The following is a 26706-nucleotide window of genomic DNA, read 5'->3' on the forward strand; positions in this document are numbered from 1 at the left end:
TTAATTTAACATGTGTGAAAAGCCATGTCATCTTTTCACCTGCTGTGCTGTCTGCACTTTTTAGTTTTTCGGATGATAGAAATGAACAGATTAATAAATAAAACCACCCGTAGGTGCGTTCTTCAGTTCCCTGACAGCTGTAGTGATCTCAGGGGCTCTGTTTTTCCTTTTTTCCCCTCTGGTTTTCTGGGATTTTTTTTATTTCCTTTTATTTCTCATGTGCAATTCCTTGTCCACAGATGTCCCAGGAGTATGGTAGAAAGGAGTGTAAACGGCACCGTGGTGTGGCTGTCCAGTCCTGTACAGGTGGAGAGGGCAGGGGTGGAGATTTACTTCCTACGCCATGGAGGTTAAAGACCCTTAGACACACTCAGCTCTGCTACTACCCATCGGTGTGACTCTGGGCATCTTATTTAACTTCTCTGAGATGGCATCTCATGTGGTTAAATGCAATCTACCGGTGATGTTTGCAATCACACACGTTCATATTAATCTGTAAACCCGGAAGCACAGTGCCAGGCTCAGGGTAGGAATAAGTATTGAAACTAAGATTCATTTCTACTGTCTTGCCCGACTGCTCGGAGTGGGCTGCCTTGAAAATGCTCACTCACCTTAGCACCTGTGGACACAGACACAGCAGAGATTCAAAGGTCCTCCTTGTCAAAAACACACCTTACTCCACTTGAAGCAAGATTTGTCAGCAGACGCTTCTGTCTGCCACTTAGAGCTATAGAGTACTCAGAATGCCCCAAGCCACAGGTGCCACGGGAGTTCAAACAGGGCCTTTGCTGGCTTAGGGAGGCTGCTTGTTACCTGCTGCACGCGGCACAGTGTCAGGGGATCTGGGATGTGGCGAGGCTCAGGAGGGCAGCAGGCAGTGATGATAAGCTCACTGGTGGTTGGCGTGCAGGGGACCATGGCAAGTGCCATTTACTTTAGCATAGAGAGATTTAAGGGTGGTTGGAGTCAACTTTGGCAAATGAGTGGCTATGACTGGGTCCCAGCTCAGAAGGGCACAGAGAGAGCTGGGAAGGCCCACACACACCAGAGCCTGCGAGTAACCCAAACCTGCCTGGCAGGCACAGCCATCAGCCCCAGCCCAGGCCCCTGCACAGTGATACTGGATAGAAAAGAGGCCAGTTCAGCGAAAATGGTCATTTCTGAGAGTGATGGAAACAAGAGTGCCCACTAGCTTGCCGAGGGGCCACATATACATATTCGTTCAATCTGCAGTATATTCAGCAAATGTGCCCTGAAGTTTTGCTGTGTCAGGGACTGGGCTGACCCCAGGTTGGGGACACAGTGGGAAATAAGAGACTCTCCAGGTCCTTACAAAACACTGTGGTCTAGAGGGAAGGACAAGTGAGTCACCAAATCAGCAGGCGACCCCAATATGGTGTGGTGAGCCCCATGGCGGGTCCCCTGGGGCACCTAGAGGGTATGTAGACAATAGCTGGGTCTTGAGGGGCCTGGAAAAGCTATCTACTGTCCTTGAGCTCCCAATCTGTGTGTGTATAAATGTGAGAATATATGTAAAAATGACCTGCACCCAGCAGTCAGATGGAAAGTGCTCCACTTCCATCCTCTTCCAACAACAGCAATAACAATGCCTGAATGAGGCGCTGCAGGTTGCTCCCGGTGCTCAGGAGTGCACGCTCAGTTTCAGCTGGGGACAGAGGGGTGCCTGTTTGGAGGAGAATGTGCAGAAAAGCGGCCTTGTGCTGCTCATCCTCCTGCCCATTCTCCAGGCTGTGGCTAGAAATGTCTGTAGCTGGGGCAGGCAGGAGTCTTATCCCTCCTTAGCCAACCTGCTTAGCTCCTACCAACTCCACTCAATGCATTAAGGAGCCACACTCATAAAGCCCAGCCTCCAAGAAGCATTGCACTCTGCGATCTTAATGTTAACTTCTCTGGTCCTTAGTTTCCTTATCTGAAACAAGGTATAATAATAATGGTGCCTGCCTTATACAATTGCTTTGAGTACAGGCCAAGCTCGGTGGCTCATGCCCGTAATCCCAGCACTCTGGGAGGCCAAGGTGGGTGGATCACCTGAGCTCCGGAGTTCCAGACCAGTTTGAGCACGAGTGAGACCCATCTCTACTAAAAACAGAAAAAATCAGACAGGTGTTGTGGTGGGCACCTGTTTTCCCAGTTACTCAGGAGGCTGAGGCAGTAGGATCGCTTGAGCCCGGGAGTGTGAGGTTGCTGTGAGCTTGGCTGATGCCTTTGTACTCTAGCCTAAGCAGCAGAGTGACACTCTGTCTCTAAAAAAAAAAAAAAAAAGAAAGAAAGAATTGCTTTGAGTATAAATGTGTTGGCAAGTGTAAAGGACCCATGTCCTAGTTTATGCGCTCAAGTCTCAGCTCTCATCACATTGCTATCACCTTCATATCATTGTCACCTGGAAGTCCATCATCACAATGACCACAGTCCTGCAGAGGTCGCCTCCACACTGGGGCTCTTCCCTGCCATAGGGTTCATGGCGTCATTCAGAGGTTGGGCTGGACTCAAACGCAGGCTCCAGCTGCCACTGACTGTGCTACTGATTTGAGCCTCAATCATCTGTGAAATGGACTAATAAGAGTCCCTTTAGCACAGGACTGTGGTAGGACTGGATAAGATCCTACAGGGAAAGCAGTGGACACAGCACCTACCACAGAGCAAGCTCTCACAGTGAGCAGCAGTGGCCTCCTAGGTTAACACAGAGGAAACACATGCTGTTTTCAGCTAATCCAACTGTAAGGAGGGGCAGCAGGTTTCAAGGAAGTGAGGAACAAGTCTTTTGCTTTTCGGAGACTATGGGAAAGGACATATCATCCATTCTAAGGTCCTGGGAGTTCTTGGTGCTTCTGGAAGTTGGACCTGAAGTAGATGCCTGTTGTTTAGCAGAGCACATTAATTAGTCTGCATGAATTCAGAAGTATGCAGTGCCTAGTACACTCCAAATCTGGACTTCCCTGGGAGGAGATGAAGAGAAGTCCAAAGACTTGAGAGAGAGAAAAGGGGACCCTCATCTAACAGGGGGTGGCCCGTTGGTGGGGTGGCTGGAGGATGTTTAGGTACAGAAATATCTAAGACTTACTGTTTGGGAATTTGAGTTGCTACAACATAAACTTTCCACATAACATCAAAATGACAGCAAAAGCCAGTCCATGCACAAACTCTACACACGAGGGATGTTTAGGGGCACAAAACCCCCTTGCACAGAAGGATTATTTCACAAACTGAGATGAAGGTTCAGAAGAGCAGTGGGACACGGAGGAATCTGAGCAGCTCCATGACAGCAGGAACTCTGAAGGTTTGGGGGGAAGAAAAAGACACCCTCAGCCCACCCCACCCTGAATCCTCAGGGAGTGGGTGAGAGGACTATGGTGGGTGTCAAGGAGAGGTTGTCCAACCCCCTACTTGACATCTGTGCTTGGGCATCTAGTGGTCATTCACATGTAGCACAGCCAATGAAGAACGCTGGCTTTTTTACCTCTGAATCTGACCTTCCCCCAAGGCATCCTTATGTGGTAAGCGAAATTTCTATTCACTATAGGGTTCAACTCCCTAATCCAAGAGTTTTCCTTGACAACTAATCTGTGCCCCAAAGTCTATCAATAAACCCTGTCAACTCCACTCCTAGACATTTCTCAGATCTGTCCACATCTGTAGTAGATCCGCTGCTCCCATCCTGCCACCACTGCAGCTATCAAGGCATGAGGCTCTCTGTCCCCAATGGTGGTTCACTGAGCTGCTATTCTGCTCTCTCTCCACTCTCTCATCTGTTATCCTCTACTCCAGAAAATGGTCAGCCAACATTTTCAGAGTCATTGTTTGGAACCTGTGAAGTGAGAAACTTGATGTCCCTTCCTCAATGCAGATCAAAGTTCAGAATAAGAACTGAGCACACACCACCATGGCTTATGGAGGTTCATCCTGCCTGGCCCCGGAGCTCACCTCCAGCCCCTGCTCCTCCCACTCCACTCCACCCACTGCCCTTCCTTCTCTTCCCAACTTCCAAGCTTCTTGCCGCTGTGTTCCTGAACACTTGCTCTCTAATCAGGAGTCTCTTCTGAGGCAGGGCATGGTGTCAGTTCTCCTGCATCGCACCATCACCCTTGGAAAACTTTCTTACTGACTTATTTGTCTATTTGTTTGTTCAGCATCTGGTCCCCCAGGGGAACACACGCTCCAGGAGAGCCCAGCCTCTTTGTGGCCCCATCCGTGCTGTTCTCCAGCACCTCCACTACAACGTGGAGCACAGCGGTGCTCAACATGCATCAGTTGAATAGGTAAGTGGCTGCCTTCACGGTTCTTATTATCATTACTCCACAGGCTCCTGTGACTCTGGAAGCATTGGGTGAGGGCTAGAGACCCAGCACCAGCTGAGATGGCTGCAGCTTCTGCATATCTGAATTCTGAAACCGAGGCAGACAGACCTGCTAGTGATTAAAGCAAGCCAGCACCCAGCAGGAGAGCAATCATAGCTCTGAATTAACCTCGAGCTCAAGGCCACAGTCATCTGAGTCTAGATTCTGCCTGCAAATATATAGACGTTGAAGTCACTGAAAGTCAGAACCTTGGGTTCTCCATCCCCGTTGAATATCCCACCTGCTCCTCAACCTATTTTAGAGCTAGAACGTGATCACAGCATTAATTCATTAAAGCCTTGGCACTGACACAAAAAGGCCATTCCACCAACTGGGAAGTCCTCAAGCACGTCGCACCTACATGGGCTTCGTGAATCTTTTCACAGATAATGGCTAGGAGGGAGCCAGGCATGGGACCTTGGCCAGTCTCTGGGAAACATGGTAGGCATGGGCCCAGCATATGCTGCTATGTCCACCAAGTTGAATTCTCAGCAAGGTGGGAAACTGAGGGTCAAGGAGTTTGCCTGTTGCATTTCCCCCCTGCATTCTACTAAAAAAAAAATGAGAAGCCAGACCCAAGCTTTGGCTATGATATCAGTGAAAATTAAATGGGGAGAGCATTTGAGTACAGCCAACACTTAAGGTGGCAGAAGTTGGTAGCATTCTGCCCCCTTTATGAGTGAATGTCTGCTCATCAATATCTTATCTGGGTCCCCTTTTCAGACAAGATTACTACAGGACCTTCTCTCAAGGCGACCACAGCAAAAATCTCCCAGTGTCAATGACACAATCTCAGATGAGGAATAAAAAAGTAAGAAATCCCCTCAATTCCCTTTTTCTTTAACTCTTAATTACCTCATCTTTATTTTTCCTTCTTGTCTTAGATGAATTAAAGTTCTTCTTTTTTCCTGGTGTTTTTTCTCTCCAATTTTTTCTCTCTTTCTTGAATATTTCCCCATCTAATCTTCCCCTCTCTTCAATACTATCCACCCCTCTCCCCTTATGACTTATCATCCATAGGATAAAGTCCCCGGGCCTAATAAAAGCATTCCCTTGACATTGCCTCCCCTGGAAACTACTCTTTTGCCTCCCTTCATCACCAGGTCCATCGACGGGCAGTCTATGCAGCATGCCAACCACCACTGTCCACGCCTATTCATTCCTCAAGCTACTGCCACTATACCCCACTGACACATCTGTCCTATGATCATCATAGCAATCTCTAATTCCCAAACTCAATTGCTTTTCCTTAGTCTCTTTCATTCAATACCAGTGAATCTCTAGTCCTTTCCTGTCTGACCAGAGCCTACCTGATCACTTCTATCACTAGCTACCTTGCACCTGCCTGGGTACTCACTTAGTGACTCACTTAGGCATAATCAGGATTCTGAAATTCCAGGAAGCACAGAACATGCAGGTACTTATCTCAATGTAGTATATGGCTTCACATGCATGGCCCTCTCCCCATGAAGCAAGAAACAGGTTTGAATCCTGTTTATAACCCTGATGCATAGCCTGCACTTTGCATTAAGTTTGAGATACTCATGAAACCACTGACTGCCATTAAAAGAGGAAGGTGGGTCACTGACCCATGAAAAAATTCATTAGCTGGATGGGTGGACTTTTAGGGAATCTTGAGACAATCCTACAAGGGGATTTTTAAACAGAAAGGTACATTTAATTAATGTATCTGTTAATAATTTTTAAAAAATGAAGAAGTATTTATTGAGCACCCACTGTGCTGGGCACTGCAGCATTAGCAGATTTTCAGATTGGTAAGCCAGCTGTAGTGGGAGCTGGGGAGAGAAGGCAAAGTTAGGCAGGCAGGCAGCAAGCCAGGTCTGACGTGGTTACAGTGGCAGGGCTGATTCCTGAGTGTGCATGGTGCCCCCAAGAGCTCCTGCTTCCTGGGCTGGGGCAGGTCCTGCCCAGAGTATGCCTGAATGGGCTAAAGAATGAATGGGCCCTGGTGGGCTGGTGAGGGCAGCAGGCTTCCCTTTGGCCTGGCCGCCAGCAGGCCACTCCTGCTCCAGTCCACCCACAGATGCTTCTCTGTAACCCCACCACAAGGAGGGAGAAGAGCAGGCTTTTGGAGTCCTTTCCTGTGTTGTATGGCCTTGCTTAAAGCTACCCTAAGTTCCAAGAGGATGCCAGAGAGCCACATGAGGTAGGCTGAACATAAGCAGGCATCCCAGAGTGAGTGTGCTCCCAGAGCTGGCATCCATTGATCCTCTCTCAGCCAGGCAGACAGGAAGGGCCAGCACCCAGGGATCCTGGAATGCACATGGCATCTTGGCAGCTACCTCTAACAGATGACCAACAAACAGCTTGGTTGGGACGCAGGAAGTGACACAAACCTAATTGCATGAGTTGGTTCCAACTTCAGGGCTCCTCCCAACTCCAGCCTTTCTCTCCCTTCCCTGTTGTCACCAAACCTGGATCCTTAATATCACCTGCTCATGCTTGTCTGCACCCCCGCATGTTTGGGCTTTTTCTGTTATCATATGTTCCGCTGTCTACTGACCTTTCCTGCCCCGAGGACTTGTCTCCTGCAGACATAAGCTGAGGAACTCAGAAGTGGGAGGATACATTTCTCTTGCCTGGTCAGCTTCTGCCTCCTCCATGCCTACTGCCAGAAGGACACTAAGACTCTTGTTTGGAAAAAAAGGAGGAGGCGTGTTGGAACCATAGCATGGGCTTTGCAGTCTCTGCTGAGAGCTAAAGAAAACGGGGCTATCATCTGGCCTCAAAAGCTGTGGATGTAGATAATCTTGCGATCGATCTCTCCACCCCTTCATCTTTCCTATTGCTATTTCCTTGAATTCCCTCCAGCTGATTGACTGCTCTCCACTTGGGTCCCTCCCCTTCCTGGAGCCCAGATCAGTGGGTTGGCTGGAATTGCCTAGCTCTGAATTGCCTGTGGCCTTTTTACAGCGGCTTCAACCTCTACTGCCACACCCCACCCAATGTGTTCCCAGGAAGCTACCTGCTTAAAGGCCAGAGCAGGAGGTCAGATACGTGGGCACAGCCCCCCAACGCTTTCCCTGACCTTGAGAAAGTCGTGGCATCACGCTTGGTTAGCCATCTGTATGACATATGAGATGAGAGGCTTCACATAGAATCCCATTAACATTTCTGGACTGGGCATCTCAAAATCCCCAGTCCTAAAATGTGGTAAGGCTCTGGTCAGAAGGGTCCTTTGGGGAGAAAAAATAAAAACTGACATTATGTGAATGTTGGAAACACTTCGAAAAAAGAATGACTCCTGCATTTACCAACTTCGTATCTTGGGATCCGAAGCATTTATATTTCAAAAGGAGATGGCTTTCCAGATGTCAGCTTTCCATTACAAGATAGCTGTCCATGAGGAGAATCCACCAGGCACCTGCTTGGGGAATCTCTAAAGGTCAAGAGGTGGCTGGAATGGGCTGCAAGGCAGGGATGCCGTGACACGCAGCCCCTCTGCGTGAGGGCTGCCACAGCCATCTCCCTTGCTCAGCTTAGTTACCAAAGGTACCTGAATACCTGTGCAGTGATTTGTAAGAATGGAAAAATAAGACAAGTTCATTTAAGTTTATCCCTTATCCAGACATAAGGGATAGTGAAAGAAATATGATATACCTACACAGTGGACCATTATCTGGCCATCAAAATTCTTACTATGACCCCCTCTTTATTGAGGTGGTGGGGAACCTCATTCTCCTATACATACAGTCCCCTAATTACAGTGGTTTGAGGATTTTTCAACTTTATGACAGTGTGACACCATTCTGTTTTTCACTTTTTGTATAGTATTTGACAAATTACATGAAATATTCAACACTTTATTATAAAGTATGCTTTGTGTTCAGTGGTTCTCAACCTGTGGATCATGACCCACAGGAACTGTATTAAAGGACCGTGGCATTAGGAAGGTTGAGAACCACTGTATTAGGTGACTTTGCCCAACTGTAGGCTAATATAAGTGTTCCGAGCACATTTAAGGCAGGCTAGTCTAAGCTGTGATGTTCAGTAGGTGAAATGCATTAAATGCATTTTTCATTTATGATGTTTTCAACTTATCACAGGTTTATCAGGATGTAACCCTGTCATACGGGCATTCCGAATCATCTGTACCACTCTTGGGGTATACATTAATGTAATCTTATATGGTCTATAGACATAAAATAGATGCACAAAACAGTTTATGGGAGTTTCATGACTCTGTGCTAATATCATATTTAATGATATATATTGATCCATAAATATGATTCAACCATATTTATTTAGATTCAATATATTCATTTATAATCAATCCATTTCAGTTATTTATGAGAAAACTAGTATAAAAAATTAAATAAATTTTAATACATAAGTACAATGGAATAGTATGTATCTCTAAGAAAAGAAGGAGGAACAGCTCTAAGAAACTGAGGGGGAGAGGGAGGGGAGTGAGGATAGAGTATACTAAAAGATGCACATTAGCATGTACAAATAGCTTCATTTGTGCAGAAGAGGGAAAAATAAGAATATTCATTTATATATAATTTGCTGAGTTATAATTCATAAAGATACATTATAACAGTGATTACCCCTACAGTAACAGGTGGTGGCAGTAAGGAGAACCTGCAGATTGAGGGTCAGGTGTTGGAAGGGGAATCCTCACATTTTATAGATGGATCTGTATCAATGATTTTGAAATAAATAATAATGTAGAGGTATAAAGTTTACATGTGTTTATTACATATATACTATTAGTGTATAATATACTGAGTTCATATATACAAACTTTATTTTATATTTATTTAGATTTATATATTACATCTATAAACTTCATTGAGGCACCATTTGCAGGCCCTATAATTTACCCATTTTAATGTACAATTCAACGACGTTTAGAAAATCTTCAGCATAATCCAGTTTTAGAATATTCTCGTCACCCCAATAAAATCCCTGAGTTCATTTGCTGTTCGTGTCTTCACAACCCCAGCTTTAGGTGGCCACTAATATAAGTTCTGTCTGTACAGGTTTGCCTCTTCCTAACATTGCTTACAAATGGCATCCTACAAACCAGGGTCTTTGGGGTCTGCCTTCTTTTACTTGGCATGCTTTTTGTTCACGATTATTCATCCATTACATGGATATACCATCTTTTGTTTATTGATCCTCCAGTTGATTGACATTGGATTTTTCTACTCCTTGGTTATCATGGAAAATGCTGCTATGAACATCTGTATACGTGTGTGTGCACAGACCTGTGTGTGTGTGTGTGTGTGTTTTGAACCATGTGGTGGACTTATTGCTTATATAAAAATTGTAATATTGCAAAAGATCAGTTAAATGGAAAATGCAAACTATCTTATAAGAAAGGGGAGTAGTAATGTGTGTGCGTGCACGTGCACACAGAATGATTTGATTCTGTTAAATAATTAAATAAGTACATAAAAAAGATTAGAAGGCAGAAAGCTAAAATGCTAACAGTGTTGTCTCTGGGTGATGGGATGGTGGATAATTTATGTGTTTGTGTGCTTTTCTGTATTCCACTGAATTTTCTACTGTGAATATAAATTACTTTTGTAATCAGAAAAAAAGCACAATGTTATTAGAAGAAAAAAACATCCTTCCCATTGAATTTCTCCAGGGTCTTTACTTCTCTGTTACAGGAAGATACCCTCACAATAGCCCACAAATAGCGAGAGGGTAATGCAGCTCCGCTCTCTCTTTCATGATGCTGGTCACGACATCCAGAAAACTGCAGATCCCCAATAAATACCAATCAATTGTGGAGACCTTGAGATCAATCTCCATGGCAACGTGATGGGGCTGCATGAGCATTGCCCCAGCGTGGAGATGGTCCAGTCGCAAGAACCTCCACCATTATTTGCCTCAGGCAGCCTGAGGTTGCCAAAGGAATAGGGTATTTAGTTATGTGGCAATGGGGGTTGGGCTTTCCAAGGCTTGAAGAGAAGGACAGTTCTCTGAACAACGGAACCTTTAAAGTCTTAACAGATCACTTTGATTGTGAGAGTCCCTGAATTGCTGCTTCTGTTTATACATTTGCAAATCTATGCCATGATTCAGTATTTTTAAGAACTTCATTTAGGAACTAGGTGTTCTTTCTCTATGCTCACCTCTTGTGTATATTTATCATGTTGCTTCATTTATCCTCACCAGGGTTATTCCTTATATTTGAAGAACCTGAGACAAGGGAATAATTAGAAGCCCACATCTCATATGTCTAAGGATTTTGATGTTATTACATAAATAATGCTAACATACCTTTAAATAAGCTAGGTCCCACCCTTCTATCCTGGTAAATAGATCTTCAGGATGACTAAAGGGCCAGGTATGACTTTAGATGTCTCAGCTCCTTGGAGTTGTAAGTCTAGGCAGTTGGTGCTGGGCTTGGGCCCCCAGACTATTTCTTTTCACTTCTAACCCCCTCTCTATCCATAGCAAAAGAAACCTCATGCGCATATGCATACGCAGCCTGGAGCTCCATCTTCCCCAAACCACCCCACCCTCACACACTCACTGTCCCCAGACAGTGGTATCTTGGCCAACTCTTAGGCTTAGCAGTGTACACACCTGCAGTGCAGCCTACCCTTAGGAGAACAGACCAAAAAAGAGGCCTGCATACATCCTGGGGTGGGCTAAGGGCTTTTTGGTATAGAATCAATTTTGGCTTAAGCAACTGAAACACACTGTCCAGGACGAAGGGTGAGATACAGGCTTCAAGTGGTCACTTTCTGTGGTCCCAAGACTCCTGGTAGCTGAAGGAGGGCCTTAAAAAGTGAGGAGTCCCTTCCTACCCAAGTCCACTGGATTCTGGTCTGTATTCTCATTAGAGTGGGGTTTCTCCACTTTGACACTGTGAACAGTTAGAGCTGGACCAGTCTTTGCTATAGCGGCTATCAGCAGCACCTGCCCTCAGTCATAACAACCCAAACTGACTCCCTGCAATTCTGGTAAACAAGATCATCCCATTGAAAACCACTGCATTAGACTGTGAAGTTCTTGAAAGCAGGAAGTCCAATTGGTTTACTTAGTAGCAGCGTGCACAGCACAGAGCACATGCCCCAAATATGTTTAAAGGATGAATTAATGAGCCAACATCTACTGCTGACCTCAGAGGCGTTCTTGGAAGACCCTCTTCTTTGGGTAAGGATTGTGAAATAATCACACAGAAGAGCAGTCCTCGCTCCCTGTGCTATAAATGAACAATAGGAAGCATGAACATTGTCACCCACTGTTCTAATCAGACAGATGCCTCTGCCAGGTGGTGTGCTGGGAGCAACCCAGAGTCAACTTGAGGAAGCTCCCTAAGATATTAGACATTTCATAGTTCAAGTTTCCCCTTCCAAAGCTTCCCAGGTTGGGAGAATGAGGGCGATACCAGGATCTCTAAACTATAATAGATACTCCTATGGGTCCTGGCTAGGACACTGGAAGCCTCACCTGTTCCTTACACCAAGTCAACTGTGATGTACAAGGGCTACAGTGCACATGCTGGCGTGCCTGAGCGACAAGGTGTTGCTTATGAATTCTCAGCCCCTGCCGTTCATTCTCCCTGCTCTCATCAGTGGGATTTTGCAAACCCTGTTCATGCTGAGTCTCTTTAATCAGCCAATGATGTTTACTGCCACATTAAGACCACGTTCTTCTTCAGAGCAAGCAGGCAGCCACTACTCAGTTTTCTTAATAACAGGTGACATCCTTCTTGTTTAGTCCCCATATTCTTAGCAACGGAGCATGCATGGCTGCAGCCACTTTGGCCAAAGTCAGCACTTATGGGGTAGTTGTTGATGTGCACAGAAAAAAATAATGGGATTCTGACAGTCTCCTACACTTGGACCACAGTGCATGCCTGGTAGATTTCATTTCAGAATCTGCTTGTGTCTCATTTACCCCAAGAGCAGGCCTCAAAATGTGGTCCAGAGGCCCCTGGTGGCCCTGAGACCCTTTCAGAACATGTTTGTGCCAAAATGATTTTCCTAGCAATGCTAAGATGGTCTATGCCTTTTTGCACTCCCATTGCTCACGGGTATTATTCATGAAGTTGTCCGTGGCTTTCAGAAATGTTATGATGTCATCATTCTGACAGCTAAGTGGTACGTGTGCATGTGCGTGGGTTTTGAAATTATTCTCAGTTTTAACTTCAAATACAGAAAATATTGGTGAAAATAACCCACATGAACAAAAGTTCTTTGCAGTTCTGATAATTTTCAAGATCAAAATGTTTAAGAACTACTGCCCTAGAGCAGCGATGCTGGTCCAACTTCTACACCATAGAAAGGGCTGGAGGAAAAAATTGGAAGACCTTTACGTGAGGCAGAGTAAGTTACTAAGTACAAGAATAAGTACATTTTCCGAGTTTTCTAACAGTAGTGTCACTATGACATTTTAGCTGAAAATTGTTCTCTAGGTTTCTCAAGGTGGAAAAAAACAGGTCCAGGAAAAAAACAAGAGTATTGATATTTTCAGTAAAAGAAACGCCTCCTAAATACAATGTTACTTGATTGGAGGTTTACTGATGATCTCCTGCGTACTTTCACTAGTCTCACCTCATCACTCCCAAACTGTCCACAAGTCGGCTCCATTTGTTTGCATCTCTGAGCATCCCAAGACTGTGTAAAGTTAATTGGAAGGAAAGTGACCAAGAGCATATTTGCATCATTTGTAGAAAGGGAAGAGAAAGCACGTGATGCTTATGATTTTAACTTCAACGGCAATCTGGGGACTATCAGTGAATTGCAATTACCCATGCTATAGACTCAGGATGTAGTTGTCACTGAGAAGCACTGGGTTTTTTGTTTTTTCTAAACAACATCACTGATTTAACATAAATGATGAACAAACCTCTTCCCTACAGTTCTGCCACTAATCCTTCAATCATTTGATTTATTCCTTTAAAATTTCCTTATTTCATTTTTATCCGTCACATAATATAGATGTTACCCAACCTCCCCCAAGGCACCAAGGTATTGTGAACACATGGCATTTGTCATGTGCTCAGCTTTCCCAGAGGAGGTACAGGACAACTATCTCCATCTTACAGATGGAACAACTGTGAGATGAAATCCCCCTTCACATGGCCAGTTGGTGCCCAGTCCCAAAGCAAGATGCTTCCTGATCTTACTGGAGCAGGGGTCCCATGAATCCTTGCTTGAAAAGGCACAAGCTGGGGGCTGATAGGGGCACTGAAGGATGTGCTGGAGACCTTTGAAGGTAAAGCGGTAACTCTTGCTTTGCAAAAAGTCTAGAAATTGCCTCCCCAACTCATATATCAAAGGGTGTGAATTTTCATAATTAATGAAATACTACTACAATATTACTAATAATAATACTAGATAAGGAGACATCAATAGCATGTCACCAACAAGAAGAGTTTTACCAGTTCTAAGACAGGGCTGCTAAATAATGGGCCATAAACTTCCATATTAAGGCCAGCCTCTTCCCTATGTCCTGTTTCCATCTTCTGTGCTATAAATAATTCAGAGTTTTCTTTTTTCTTAAATATCACAAAACCAAGTCGGAATCTTTATGTGAAGGATTCTGCTGTGTCCTTCTCTCCCTCCCTGGCCAGTCCAGGAAACTCCCTGGAGGATGACCCCTCAAGCTTTAACATTTATTCTTTGACATTTCAAACTATTTGTTAGGCAGAGCTGCCTTCTTGAGATCAAAGTTAGAAAATCTTGCAGAGAACTCCCACTTGGCCCTATCCAGCTGTGACAGAGAGGGTCTATTAACCCCCAAGCCTCTGCTTTCTTCTTTATCCAGAGAAACCCACTACTTCTCACCAGAAAGTGTAGCCATTCCTCTCACTCTGCCCGCCCAATGTACCGGAACATTCAGTAGAGAGAAAAGGACCAAGAAACAAAAGATGCTCCCTAATGGGGGACATGGCATTTGGGGCATCTGTCCCGGTGATGTCTTTTACATGAAGATCAGCAAGCTTTCTACCAGGTACTCAGACATGAACATGGAACAAGGAAAGGTAACTTACCCCAAGTCATTTTGCTTTTTGGTAGTGCTGGGACTGGGATCCAGGTCTTCATGTGTGCTACCACTAGATGATGTCACCTTTACCAGTCTGGGAGCATGGCCAAGTTTAATGCTGAAGTTTTAAGCTGTTGTGAAATGACTTACCATTTTCTTCTGCGATATCACAATGAGAGTTTCCTGCTCTTCACAAGAGCATCTCCCACCAGCAACCAGAAAATTTTCTGACTCTACATGAAGGGCAGGAATAAGAAACTGCGCCTACAGCTGGGTAGAGTGCTCAGTGTGGTGACTTCTTGATATCAGAAGGTGGGTGGTTGATGAATACATCCCTCTGAGTTCTTCTTTAAAAGCTTCTGAGCACATTATCACCCAAAGTTTCCTAAAGTGTGTGTGCTGAGTCCATATGAGAAGGTGTTAAGCAAAGAATGTTCTGTGTTCAATCAGAATTGGAAAGTAGTTGAATGAAAATATTTATTTACAGCAGGACTTTGCATAGCCTAATCACCTAATTTAATGACCTAATGTAAATTGTGACTCTCTGAGAGCTGGCCATGCCATACAACATTCTTCAAAGTCATATGACAGATTGAAAGCATCTCGTAAGACTATAGGGGGACATCACTGCAGTCAGTAAATAGAGGAGCATTTGATCTTCACAACATCATTTATCTACTAACTGAAGTAAGAGAAAACAGTTTTTCTCCGTAAGCCAGGGATGTCAAATTAAGAGAGAACCACGCTGCAGTAACTGAAGCTTTGCCCAGAAAATTGATCAATTCATACGGGATAATAGTTGGTCAAGTGGTTGACCCAATAAAATTATTGCGATGTCCATCAACACCTTCCTGAAAATACACAGTGGGATTATTCTGGTCTTCCGAATGACCAGAGTGGCCATTTGGTATCAGAAGTACTGCGAAGCAGTCACCTGATATGGCAGCAAGAAATGCCAAGTTGACAGCCGTAAAGATTGAACGATTCTGTGAGTCATTTAAACATGAACTCTGAATTTAAATTCTCCCCGGGAGGACATTCTCAGAACACGTTCTATATTAGTGGCGTCTCCCCTGCTGCCTACTTGACGGTGAGAAAGAATAGACTCAAGTTCTCCCTGCTGGCCAGCTCTATATCTGGCCCTCTCCGAAATGAGAGGCCTCGTTTGCCCTCAGACGGGAGCGACCAGGGAGCATCACAGGTCCTGGCTGTGCTCTCCTGGCCAGGGAGCGTTGTCAGGGACTGACACTCATAGCAAAAGTTGCTTTGAGGATAAACACTCAGGTTCTCAGGCGTGTGAGTTTTCTTTCAGAATTAACAGCAAGAAAACACTGACACTTTGATGTATATATAATTCATGGGCTGAATTTAGGTAGTCTCCAGCCTGTGTTCTAGAATTTTTCCTTCTCTCCAAGACTGTGGGAGGACCCAGGGAGAGGCACCTATACTGGCTGGCCTATGGAACACAGACATTAGGGTTCACCCTTGCTTTGACTTTAGGGTTCACCCTGCCTCCTTAGCAGCTGGAGGGCAGTAAAGAAAGAGCGGAAGTGAGAGGCTTTGTGTGTTCAGGAAGCTCGAGGCCAGTCCGTGTCACATGCACCCTCAAGAAGCTGGGTGTGAAGGAAGTATGTCCCTGGGCCTGGGCTCAAGACCACATCACAGACCTTGTAGACAAACCCCATTCCTCTAAGAGCGGCCCCTCCCCCACCCCCACACCATCTCATTTTTCCTGACAAGTCCATTTGGGGGTCTCCCATGATTTTGGACCCAAGGCTATTGTGAACCTTGCAGACTAAAGAATATTACCACACAGTTTTAAAGGAACATTATCAGGAGCAAAACAGACTGAAGCTAGTGTGAGTTTCAAAGAAAATAGGTAGCCTTTCAGAACCTCATAAAGGAAGTACCACCAGCCCAAATTTGACAGCAGTGAAGTAAGGTAAACCTTTACTGAGGCTGAGTCCGTCTCCTTACTACAGAATGAACTTGGGGAGAAGGGAAGGAAGAATGTGTCTTCTTACAGGAAATAGGCCCCTTGCTCCAGCGAGGTCCTAAAAGCCAGAGACAAGCTTCATTCTGCTGCCGTGGTAACAGCACGCAGGTGGCAGAAACGGAGAAGGGAAGAGCCAGAAAGAGGAGCTGCTTGTCGCTGTCAGCCACCCAAGCCTCCAGTGTTACTTACCACAGTCGGGCCCAAGCCGGTGGTGCTATGTGAGCAGACATGGTGCTCTCTGGCTCAAATTTCGATGAAAGCACAAGCCAGAGACTGTGCTTCTGGAATGCGCACCTCTGGCCAGCCTCACTCCTTGCTCTTCACACCCTCTCTGCGCCTGAGCAGGGAGTTTGGCTCACCCCTCCACCCTCCCAGGCATGGTTTGACATCGCTCTTAGACACAGAGTGAAGTGAGAACTGCTTGTGGTTTGGGCTCTTAGAAAAGCCAGGCTCCATTCTTTTTGTCTTATGCCACGTGCCCCCATCTCCACCCATCACCAAACCAACATCAGGTTCATCTCCATCAGAGAGGCCTAGAGAGGTTCCTACTGGCAGAAGACCACAGGGAAAGACTGTGATCCTTAAAGCCCAGGGTGTCTCTGGTGCTGTGTGGGGAGTGCGTGCATCTTCTGCTTTATTGTCCTGAAGGTCCTACAATCCTGCCTTTCCCTTGTACCCCAGAGTTCCACGTTCCTTCCCAAAGAGGACCCCCACAGACTTGGGTTGGAAGCCTTTGACTGCAAGGCTGAGCCCTCAGCATTTTCCAGGTCCCTATGGGATCTGTGCCCCACAGAGATTCTTATTTCCTTCTCTCACAGCCAAGTATGACCTAGTCAGAGGCTTAAGCCCAGGATCTTTCTTACTCTCCCCAGTTCTCATCATTCCTGACCCAAGACCAAATCATTTGAGCAAGGTATCTGCAGCTACCGGAGAGTCAAGGATAACGGGGAAGGAAGATCTACCCCTCTCACCCTCAGATATTTTGTGAAAGGAGGGGGAAGCATTCAGATGGAAAGGGACAAAAATGCCAAGAGGTCTTAGACCTCATTACCCATGCAGAAATCTCGTCTTTGAGCAAGTGGAGCTCCACTCCTTTGGGGACCTGGGGTGACTCTAAGGAAGTTTTATCCACTGAGAGGGAGGAATTGGAACAAAACTACCATCCAAATGGGCCTCGGAATCCTGATGAAATATCAGAACGACCCAAAATAAAGGCAGAAAAGGGACTTTATTTCTTGCCAGTGTGTCTCCTTCAACTCAACTCACTTTTGAGTTCAAGTAGGGTTGAAGAAAGAGTCTTATTTAGCTCAGGAAATAAATTGTCAGATCTATGCTGAGGTTTTCTTGGGAGGTGGGAAGTATAGGGGGTGGAAACAGTAGGATTTCTAAAGGCAAAATGCAGACCTAGAGCTATCCAGGGAAACTGGAGGCTGCAAGCAGCTTCGCCCACATCCACCAGCATGAAAGAGTGGGAATGTGGTAGGTGGGTAGAGCGAGGGGGGCGCGGGAGGAGAGCCCTGGGCTCTCATTGGATAATCCAAATGCAAACCAGGCTCTCCACTGGTCCGTGCTGAAGACCTTTCCCTGGGTCCTTTCCAAGGAAGCCTTGGGCAGCCATCCTCACCCTCTATCTCCCTGCCATGATCATTTTGCTCTTGCTTCCAGAGTCATGCTGACAGCAAGCTGCAGCACAGGAATCAGTGAACCCTAAAGCAGGGGTCCTCAAACATTTTAAACAGGGGGCCAGTTCACTGTCCCTCAGACCATTGCAGGGCTGGACGACGGGCCCCGGGACAAGTCGACTGCTAAGCAGGACAGGCAGCGCAGCAAAAACACCTGGTGGGCCGCATGTGGCCTGGGGCAGTAGTTTGAGGACCCCTGCCCTAAAGGAACAAAGGCTCCCGCTCTCTGCTTAGTCCATGTCTGGCTAGGCTCAGAAAGCTACACAACAATGAAGTCATCTTGCACTGATCTGCCCCTTCTATGCTTTCTCTGTGGCATCCGACCCTCCCTTGCTGCCTCACCATTGTATAAGACGCTTGATCCTTTGCTCATGCCTTGGCTTGACCTGAGGGAACAGGGCCAAGCCAGAGCAGGGGTCACAGCCCAGTGCCAGCTGTGGTTACACCTGTGGCTGGGGAGGTGATGGTGAGGACGGGGCTGCTGTGAGCTTGGCCCAGAAAGGAATTCCCACACAAGAGGGAGAGACAGGGTAGCCAGAGGCCAGCTTCTTGGCGCCCAGATTGAATGTCCTTAGCATCTAGTCTTTTCTTGAGTGAGATTGCATGGCCAAGCTTGGACACACCAGGAGGTCTTTGAGGTGAGGTGGAGAAAGGTCAGACTGGGCTGGGTGGTCAGGCAAGGATCTTTGCTCCTCTACCTCCCCGTCTGACCCTGCTCACACTTGCTCAGACCTGGGCAGACCGATCTACTGCTCCTAAGGATCGGGCTTGTCCCGCACAACAGGTCCTACCCAGCATCATCGTCCACCACTGTCTGTTTGGGAATCTTGTCAACCGTACACTGGGTGATTAATCTTAGATCTAAGACTAACCACACTTTCAGGTACCCAGGGTCACCTAATGCTAGACTGAGTGAGGAAAAGTCACTGTAGACTTTTTCCTAGAGAGTCTTTAAAATCAAGTAGTTCTAGAAGGAAGTTAGGGATGGCATCCAGCCCTGAAGACCCATTAAAGACTTCTTTGTCTTGGCCGTAGGGGTGGGGCTATGATTGAAGAGCCTTCAGGACTGCAGCCTTCCAGGGCATAAGGTGGGCTGCGTTCTAAGGGGCAGCAGTGTGGCTGAGAGCACTCTAAGTTCAGGCAGGTCTGTGTCGGTCCTGTTTCTGCTGGTTTTGAGCTATGAAAACCCAGCCTAGTTACTCAATCTTTCTAAGCCTCAGCTTCCTTATGGGTAACATGTGCCTAGCTTTGAGTAAGTGATTGATGAGATAGACATGATTATTGTTAATGCCCCACACTGATCCCATTCCTGGGAGCTTGGCAGTCAGTTCCAGGATCTGGACACATAATGCTAGTAAGAAAGACTCACTGCTTCTCCAGGGCATGTCTTTGAAAGGCAGTGCACCAGATTTCACCTCATCCTATGAAATCTTAAGGGTAAAGTTGTTTCTTACTCTCTAAGCTTCAGAACCAGCCCCCACCAACTACATGCACTGTCCCTCCAGAACAAAGATCCAGGGAGCACCTGGCAAGCACAGTGGGTTCCTAAACAGTGAACTGTGAACCTTGGCAGCCAAATCCTCCCAAGGGTAAGCTTAAGTCCCACAAAGTCACTATGAAATTCTGCAGATGAGATTTGTACCCAGAGGTTGGGGAGCTGCAGAACTGGCTGGCTACCTGAGCCCCCTTGAACTGAAGCCCCAGTCCAAGTCACATCTTTTCTGAGCTGAGTTCAGCTCTCTAGCTCTACCCTATGCCAGCTAACAGGCTGTAACATTGGGGTAGATGCCCTGGGACTTTAATACCCAGCAAGGAAGACTGGAAAGCAGGGCCTGGAGATGAAACATTCTGCTCCCGTCTCAGCCAGGTCCTCTTTCTCCTCAGCAATCTTTCCATGCTTCCCTGTGCTCTGCCATAGACTCTTCCACTGCTAATTCAGACCTTCTCAACTCTCCTTGGATATTCTCACTCATAGCACAAGGTCTTGCCTCACACTTCATAGACAAAATAGAAACTACCAGACAAGAACTCCCTCACTTTCCTGCCCTCAAACCTCCCAAAGACCCACATGCCTGTCCTTTCTTCTCCTTGCCTCTAGCTTCATCAGGAGAGCCCTCCCTCCATGTGTCCATGTTGTCACCTCCCCCTGAGCTCTGGACACATTTCCCTCCCATCTTCCCAGGGGCCTTTTTACCCATCTGCTCCTCGTCCATGCACCGGCAGCTGTATGTATCAGAACAAAGCGTAAACCTCTCCATGAAGGTTCTCCCTTCAGTATATCCATGCCTTCATCGTTCTAAGAACAGTTTCAACCCGTGGGGCATCCCTGTTCCAACCCTCACTCCCTGGTACCACTAAGAAGAGAAAAACTCAGAGCTGAGACAACCTGTCACCCAGGCCACTCTAGAGAATGGGAGCTTCCATTTGGAGTGAGGAGATTCAAATCAAACTGGACTTAAATGGGAGATAAAGAGTAAGTGGAAAGGTACCAGCCTAGCCTGATCGATGCCCTGTCATACGTGAACATGAGCTCAGCCATGTTACTTTACTTGTCTCACATTTATATCCTAAGAGGACAAGCTCCAGCAAGACCTGCTGGGACCTACAAAGGTTCCAGACCCTCTGGGAGCCCGTCCCAGCCCTCCTTCTCCATTCTAGCTCTGGATCTCCTACACAAAGCGCCTCATTTAGTGCCCCTCCTCCCAAAAGAAAGACAGTGCAAGTTTGGAGGAGGTATTCAAATCCATCTAGGCATGTCAGATCAGGGTCCAAGGGCAGACAGATGTGCTGGTGCAGCTAAGCATTCTACTCTCAGTAGGATCCCAGGACTTTTTAGCCTCTCTCTCCTGGGGTGCCACATGGGACTTTCCATGAGAGTTTGGCTCACCCAAGTGTGTATGTGCATGAAGCATCTCTGAATGATCAGTATGTTGACCTGCAAGCCCAAGGCCTGATCCTTCTCTGGTCAAGGTCACTTTTCCAAGATCCATAGGGAATACATAAAACCACTCTATCCCAGGGAGAACCCCACTGGCTTGCTTGTGCACCAAAGATAAAAGATCCAATACCTCACTTGTAGACCCATTAAGTATTAGCTCTGAAGAGGGGATCTCTGCCAGCCTTGGCTACTCAACCAACAGCAGAACCCCAACCACCAAGAGAGTAAGAGTATCAGCGGCCCGTGTAGTATCAGCTGGAGTCAGGTTTGAATTTTGCTTCGATTTCTCATGCTGTGTGACTCTGGGGGAACCATTCAAATTCTCTGAGCCTCTAATTGCTTCTTAGTAAGATGAAGAAAAACTTCACTGTATAAATCTGATCTATCTGTAGGAGTCTCGTGAAAGCAACCAATGGAACAGAATGTAAACACCTTTGCAAACCAAGCTCAACTAAGAAACTTCTTGTAAAAAGTTAATAGTAAATCAGGAAAAAGAATGTGGGTAACCTGGAATTTCTATATTTTTAATATTTTTGCAAAATTTCCAAATAAGAGGTCTGATTCAGTCATTTCATTAGAAAATAAAGTGTTTATTAAGAAACTATACACTGAACACTCCTATAAGTCTCTGTGGAAACACAACGCCCCATTGTCATAGCACAAGGTGGAGAAAATGGCAGAATAAAAGATGCTAGGATGGATGGAGCCTACGAGGCTGGAAATGAGGTAATGATTTACAATAATTAAAAAAAAATCATCCTCAAGCTTACTCCTTGAAGCCACATTTGGAAGGAGGCCCTGACCTCAAAGGGTCCCAGGGCATGACAGGGAATATCTGGACATGGAGCAATGGGGAGTGGGAAGAGGGAAGCTGGAGGGGGTGAAAGAAACATACACCTGGGGGCCCTGGACAGAACCTGAATCTCCAGGTGAGACTCTGGAAACTCAGGTGCCTGGGAGGCCACCCCAGATACTGGGCAAGAATTTGGAAAGCTTTATGTTTTTAACTCCCATGGAGGCATCTGCAGAATCAGGCTAGGAACCTGACATGAAGATCCACCATCCAATGGACTCAGGAAGTAAAAGCCTTAAGGGGAATCTAAACTCCCAGGTGAATCTGCCAAAGGCATAGACTCTATTCTCTATTGCTGTGCAATAGCACCCCAAGGTTTTTTGGGTTAAAACAATCACAATTTTGTCCCAACAGCTCCGCACAGGAGGCTCCCTATTCCCCTATGCCATGCTTTCCACCTCGGCAGGCGGTCTCTGCTGACCTCTCATGACAGAGGCCCCGTGGGCAGGAGGAACTGAGCCAAGCCAGAGGTCTACTCAACCAACATGTCAGCACATCTGGGTGACTTGCAGGCCCTACACATGTGCCTTTCCTGTGGAAGCAAGGGAAAGCTATCCCCTTCCCTCTCCCCAGTGGATTAAGTTGAAGATCAGGAAAACAAACCCCCTCTTTGGGAGAGGGTGGCCGTGGAGTAAGGCATGAGTCAAAGCAAGCAAAGTAAACACACATATTGACCAGAGAACAGGAGGACACTTCCATTGGTGCCATGAGAGGGGCTGGAGGAGGCCAAGTTTTACTTCTCTTCCCCTTCAGTTCATCTTGACCTTGAAATGCTGATTCCACTGGGTTCCAAAAGTTCTCAGAGTCAAGAATAAGTGGAAGTAGGGGAAGAGAGCCAATCCTGGGATCATGAACTAGCAGGAAGGGCCTTGGTCCCTGATCCCCTCGGTCCCTTGCGGTCCTAGCAGGATGGCCAAATCACAGGCAAGACCTCCTGCAGCCAAAGCTCACCGGAACTGCAGCTCTAGGGGCCAAGGAGGAGCCTGGAGAAACTCTCCTTCCCAAGGAGTTTTCTACTATCGCACTCACTGTGAGCCGTTGCAGAGAGAACAAGAAGGAAGGGGCAAGTGTGTCCAAAAACAAAAACAAAAAAGGATAAATTCTTTTCCACCAAAAAAAAATAATATATATATATATGTATATAAAGTGATTGGTTTCCATTCTTTCCTCTGAGACCTAACTCGGTGTCAATACTCGGGCCTGGCTCCCCTCCTCTTACCGCGCCGTCTCCACCTCTGCTTATGTTCTCTCTGTGACTCTTCCCCACTGGAGGTTGCAGGGCGACGAGGTCACTAAGAGGACAGCACGGTATCCTAGGGAGAGGCAGGGAGACCTCACGCTTCCAGGCAGAGAAAGTGAGGCTGGAGCATGGCTGGACTTCATCAGGCTTTCCCGTGGTGCTTAGGTTGTTTTTGTAAAGCAAGAGAATGGCTAGTGTGTTTAAAAGATGCTCCTGGTGCACAGGGTTTTAATTTTCTTTATTGGCTCTAAAAATGGTGGCAGGAGCTGCCTCATAGGCCGGGGGGAAAAAAGGAGCACAGTGATGATTGGAGGAAAGGGGCAACCCTGCCAGTGGTGGATGGAGGAAAACACCCATCGTGGTGGAGTTAAAGGGTGTGGGGTCACCAGTGGCTCATGCAGTTTCTACTTAGTTTCCCTGGATCCAAAGAGAACAAGGCCTAGAGCTTCCAACCTCTCAGAGGGCCCAGCCTACCAAGGTGACATCAAAACAAGGAGGCTTAAAAGGAGTTTTTAAAAGCCATGACGTCCTTTGCTGAAATAAACATTGACATCCTCAACATAGATGCCATGGTTAAGAGGCTTGGAATGTCCAGGAAGGCTTATTGGATTCAACATAATTTCTCTGAAACCTATAAAAAAACAAAAAGAAAAAAAAACAGAAAAACAGAAAAAAGCAAAATAAAGTAAAAACCAAAACCCCCAAAGAAGATCAGAACTAGGAGGGGCAACAGAGAGGGGGCTTGAAAGGGGAAGAACAGGAGATACAGATACAGATATATTGGAAACAGCCAAATGAACTGTCAGCAAAAGGGAAGGACAGGAGGAGGGGATTAACTTAAAACCAAGCAACTGGAAAGACTCCATTTTGCTGCAGCCTCCACTGAACCGAGGGAGGGAAGTGAGCAAAATATTTGGGGGCTGGGTCTCAGGTCATCATGGAAGAGGAGGAACAGCCTCTCTAAATGGGTCTCGGTCTGTAATCATCTTCCTGGAAGGAGCAGCCCTAATGATGCGCTGACAGGTGTGTGGGGGTGGGGTGTGCACGCAGGGTCACTATAGGGCTGAGGGGTGGGAGGAGAAGGCTCTGCTGCTGTACCAGAACTTCATTCTTTAGGCATCCCAGATGGGCATTTCTAATTCTAGGAACTAAACCTGCACAGACTAATTTGACCACACCAGGCTTCTTAGCCCGCAAACTCTTTCTCAATGACGTTTGTGCCTCATCTCACCTGGTCTATGGAAGGTTTGGGAAGTGATTGCTGGTCTTTCAACCTTCCCACAATTCCAAGATTTACAGGGCCTGGAAATACCCTGGAGAAGTAAAATTGGTGGTCACTGGACCAGAGGCTGCCTCAAGCAAGGAGGATATCCACAATGGCCAGCGCATTTATTTTCTGGCCACCACACAGCCCTGGACTAAATTAGCACTAAATACGTGAGTATTTCTGATCAAACAGCCAGAAAGATGTTGCTTGATCAACTCCAGATTTAAAAAGTGTCTGTAAGGAGTGTGTGTGTGTGTGTGTGTGTGTGTGTTTGCCTATATATTTGTGTTTATGCAGCTGTGTGGATAGGGTCAGCCTATCTTTTCATGGAAGCTGTGAGCAGGCAGGGGAAGACATAATAGGCTATTGGACATTGGCAATATGATGGGAAGAGACTAACACAAAATTTGGTTTCCTGGAGACTTTCCCCTCCTCTCGTCCAGGACATATTATAATCAAAACAGTGTTGAGTCATTTTGAGTGTTGGGACCCCTCCCTCTGCAAGGGAGAGAGGTCAGATTTGTGAAGATAGCGGGAACCTTCCTTATCTATGACATCATGTTTAGAGGGAGGCTCAGTTTCAAGATGAGATGACTCTGAGATAGCATCCCTGTGCTGACGCCAGACAAGGGCTCTCTTGAGTCTTGGGGTAAAGCAAAGAAAGGCCATTGGTCTGGGCAGCCTGCTGAAAAGGCTGGTGACAGGCCACAGCTCTCTAGGCCATGGCCCCTCTCTTGTTTCTCCCACACCCCTTACCTAAATCCTACCAAGCTTCCTTCCCTCAAAGGAGACTCCTCTAACCTAAGGGATTTTAGCACCACACACCCCAGTCCTCTGGAGTTTGGTAAGTATGTCTAAGGTCTTAAGAGTCAAAATTGGTAAGGGGAGGGGGGGTCTCAACTGCATAGAAAGATGTCAAAGGAGGTAACTCACCATGTGACCTTGGGTAAGACACATCCCCACTCTGGACCTCAGGTTCCTCATATATATAGTGAGTTGATGAGACTAGATGATCTCTATTGTCCTTCAAGTTTAATATCCCATGATTGTCTATGTTTGAAAAGACCCCTGGCAGAAGAGGCAGACATGGGGGAATTAATGGTCAGTAATGAGCCCCCCAAGTGCAAAAACATGGGGAAGTATTTTTTTTGAAGTGCACAATGCCAGAAACAGGATTCCAGGTGCTCTCAGCTCCTATGCCCACATTGCTTTGCCTGTAGGGGCACCTGGTTCATTTTATGCATAAAATCTAGATTCAGTATCCTCTGAGTATCTCACAGTGATATGAGAATGGTACAAGCTGGAGTCAGAGAAGAAAGATTCACCATCACCATGAGCCCTGTCCGACACTTTTCCTAATATGCTTGCCCTATGTTCCCTTTCTTGGGCCAGATCATCCCAAAATTGTACCGATCGCTGCCACTCCTGAGCCTGGAAGGATGATTCTTGTGACTTGAGAGATAATCCTGCTAGACTCAACTGTGTCACAGAAATTCATCTGATTTCTAAGAGGAAAGCAGCATGATAAAGGAGAAGAAGAGAAGACGGCAGGGGTGGGGGGGTGGTGTTTGGCCCTTGAAAAAGTCTTCCTTGCCTTTGCTAGGGTATATACCACTGGAACAACAAAGGTTCACTGGAAGCCCAAGGACTACAGTTCCTATGAAAGAGATATCATCATAGCTTCTCAGAGTGAAATCTCCTTTGGAGACCATGCAGCATCTGTGGGCCTTGGAAGGCTCCGTGTCGGATCCATTAAAGGCCAGGGCCAAGCCCGCCTAATCTCTGCCAAGGTCCCTGAAGCTGCCTTCGTGAACATGAGCCTTTTCCCATATGAGCTGGGATCTGAAGTTTGTTTTCTCTGGAACTCTTTCCCAGGTGGAGCCTTTCCAAGATTCTAAAAGCTGAAGGCTGATAGCATAAGAGGCACTGCTCCAAAATCCTCCATCCCTCCCCCTCTGTCTCCGAACAACCCCAGAGCAGAAAGGAAAAGGCATTTACTGGGGGGAGAGGAGAGGCGACCAGGACCTCAATGCACACTGAGAAAAGCATAGATTGGTGGAGAAAAGGCCAAAGAGGGACAAATACACCTCCAAAGAAGGCCTTCCCCACCAGGGGCCCAGGGACCCCCATGTCTAACCTTTTCCTCCATCTGTCAGCAGCTTTCCCCAAATCGTCCAGCATGAAGGTACCGGTAGGCCCTCTGTAATTCAGAACAGAGCCTGGTCTTCAGGGATTGTCTAAGTATTCGTTTCCTGAGAAGCAAGCCAGAGGCTTTGGGATCATTTTGGGGAAGGGAGGAGCATTGTAAAGGAAGAGGCTAGCGGAGAAGAGGCTCTGAGCATTGATATTATTGAATGAGAAGGTTTTAGAGCCATTCTCATTGAGCTCTAGCTCTGA

At 46.5% G+C, this 26706-nt stretch overlaps 1 protein-coding gene across 5 annotated transcripts in view; it reads right to left on the minus strand.

Moving 5' to 3' along the window:
* NTRK3 (neurotrophic receptor tyrosine kinase 3) overlaps positions 1-26706 on the minus strand; it is a 361705-nt gene that overhangs the window by 77173 nt on the left and 257826 nt on the right. Inside the window, exons 13-14 of one of the 5 annotated variants that reach the window (XM_012804436.1) lie at positions 25243-25377; positions 21519-23673 (exon numbers count right to left, since the gene is read on the minus strand). The exons of 3 other annotated variants lie outside the window; for them this stretch is intronic. In XM_012804436.1, coding sequence (XP_012659890.1) covers positions 23555-23673; positions 25243-25377 — 254 coding nt within the window. In that variant the 3' untranslated portion in view covers positions 21519-23554. Of the gene's footprint in view, positions 1-21518; positions 23674-25242; positions 25378-26706 lie in introns of those variants that run through there. One more of the 5 variants, XM_023512538.1, reaches the window with a different exon arrangement.

Source organism: Otolemur garnettii, unplaced genomic scaffold (assembly GCF_000181295.1).
Source record: "Otolemur garnettii isolate 467f Iridium unplaced genomic scaffold, OtoGar3 scaffold00029, whole genome shotgun sequence".
In the NCBI taxonomy this organism is placed as follows: Eukaryota; Metazoa; Chordata; class Mammalia; order Primates; family Galagidae; genus Otolemur; species Otolemur garnettii.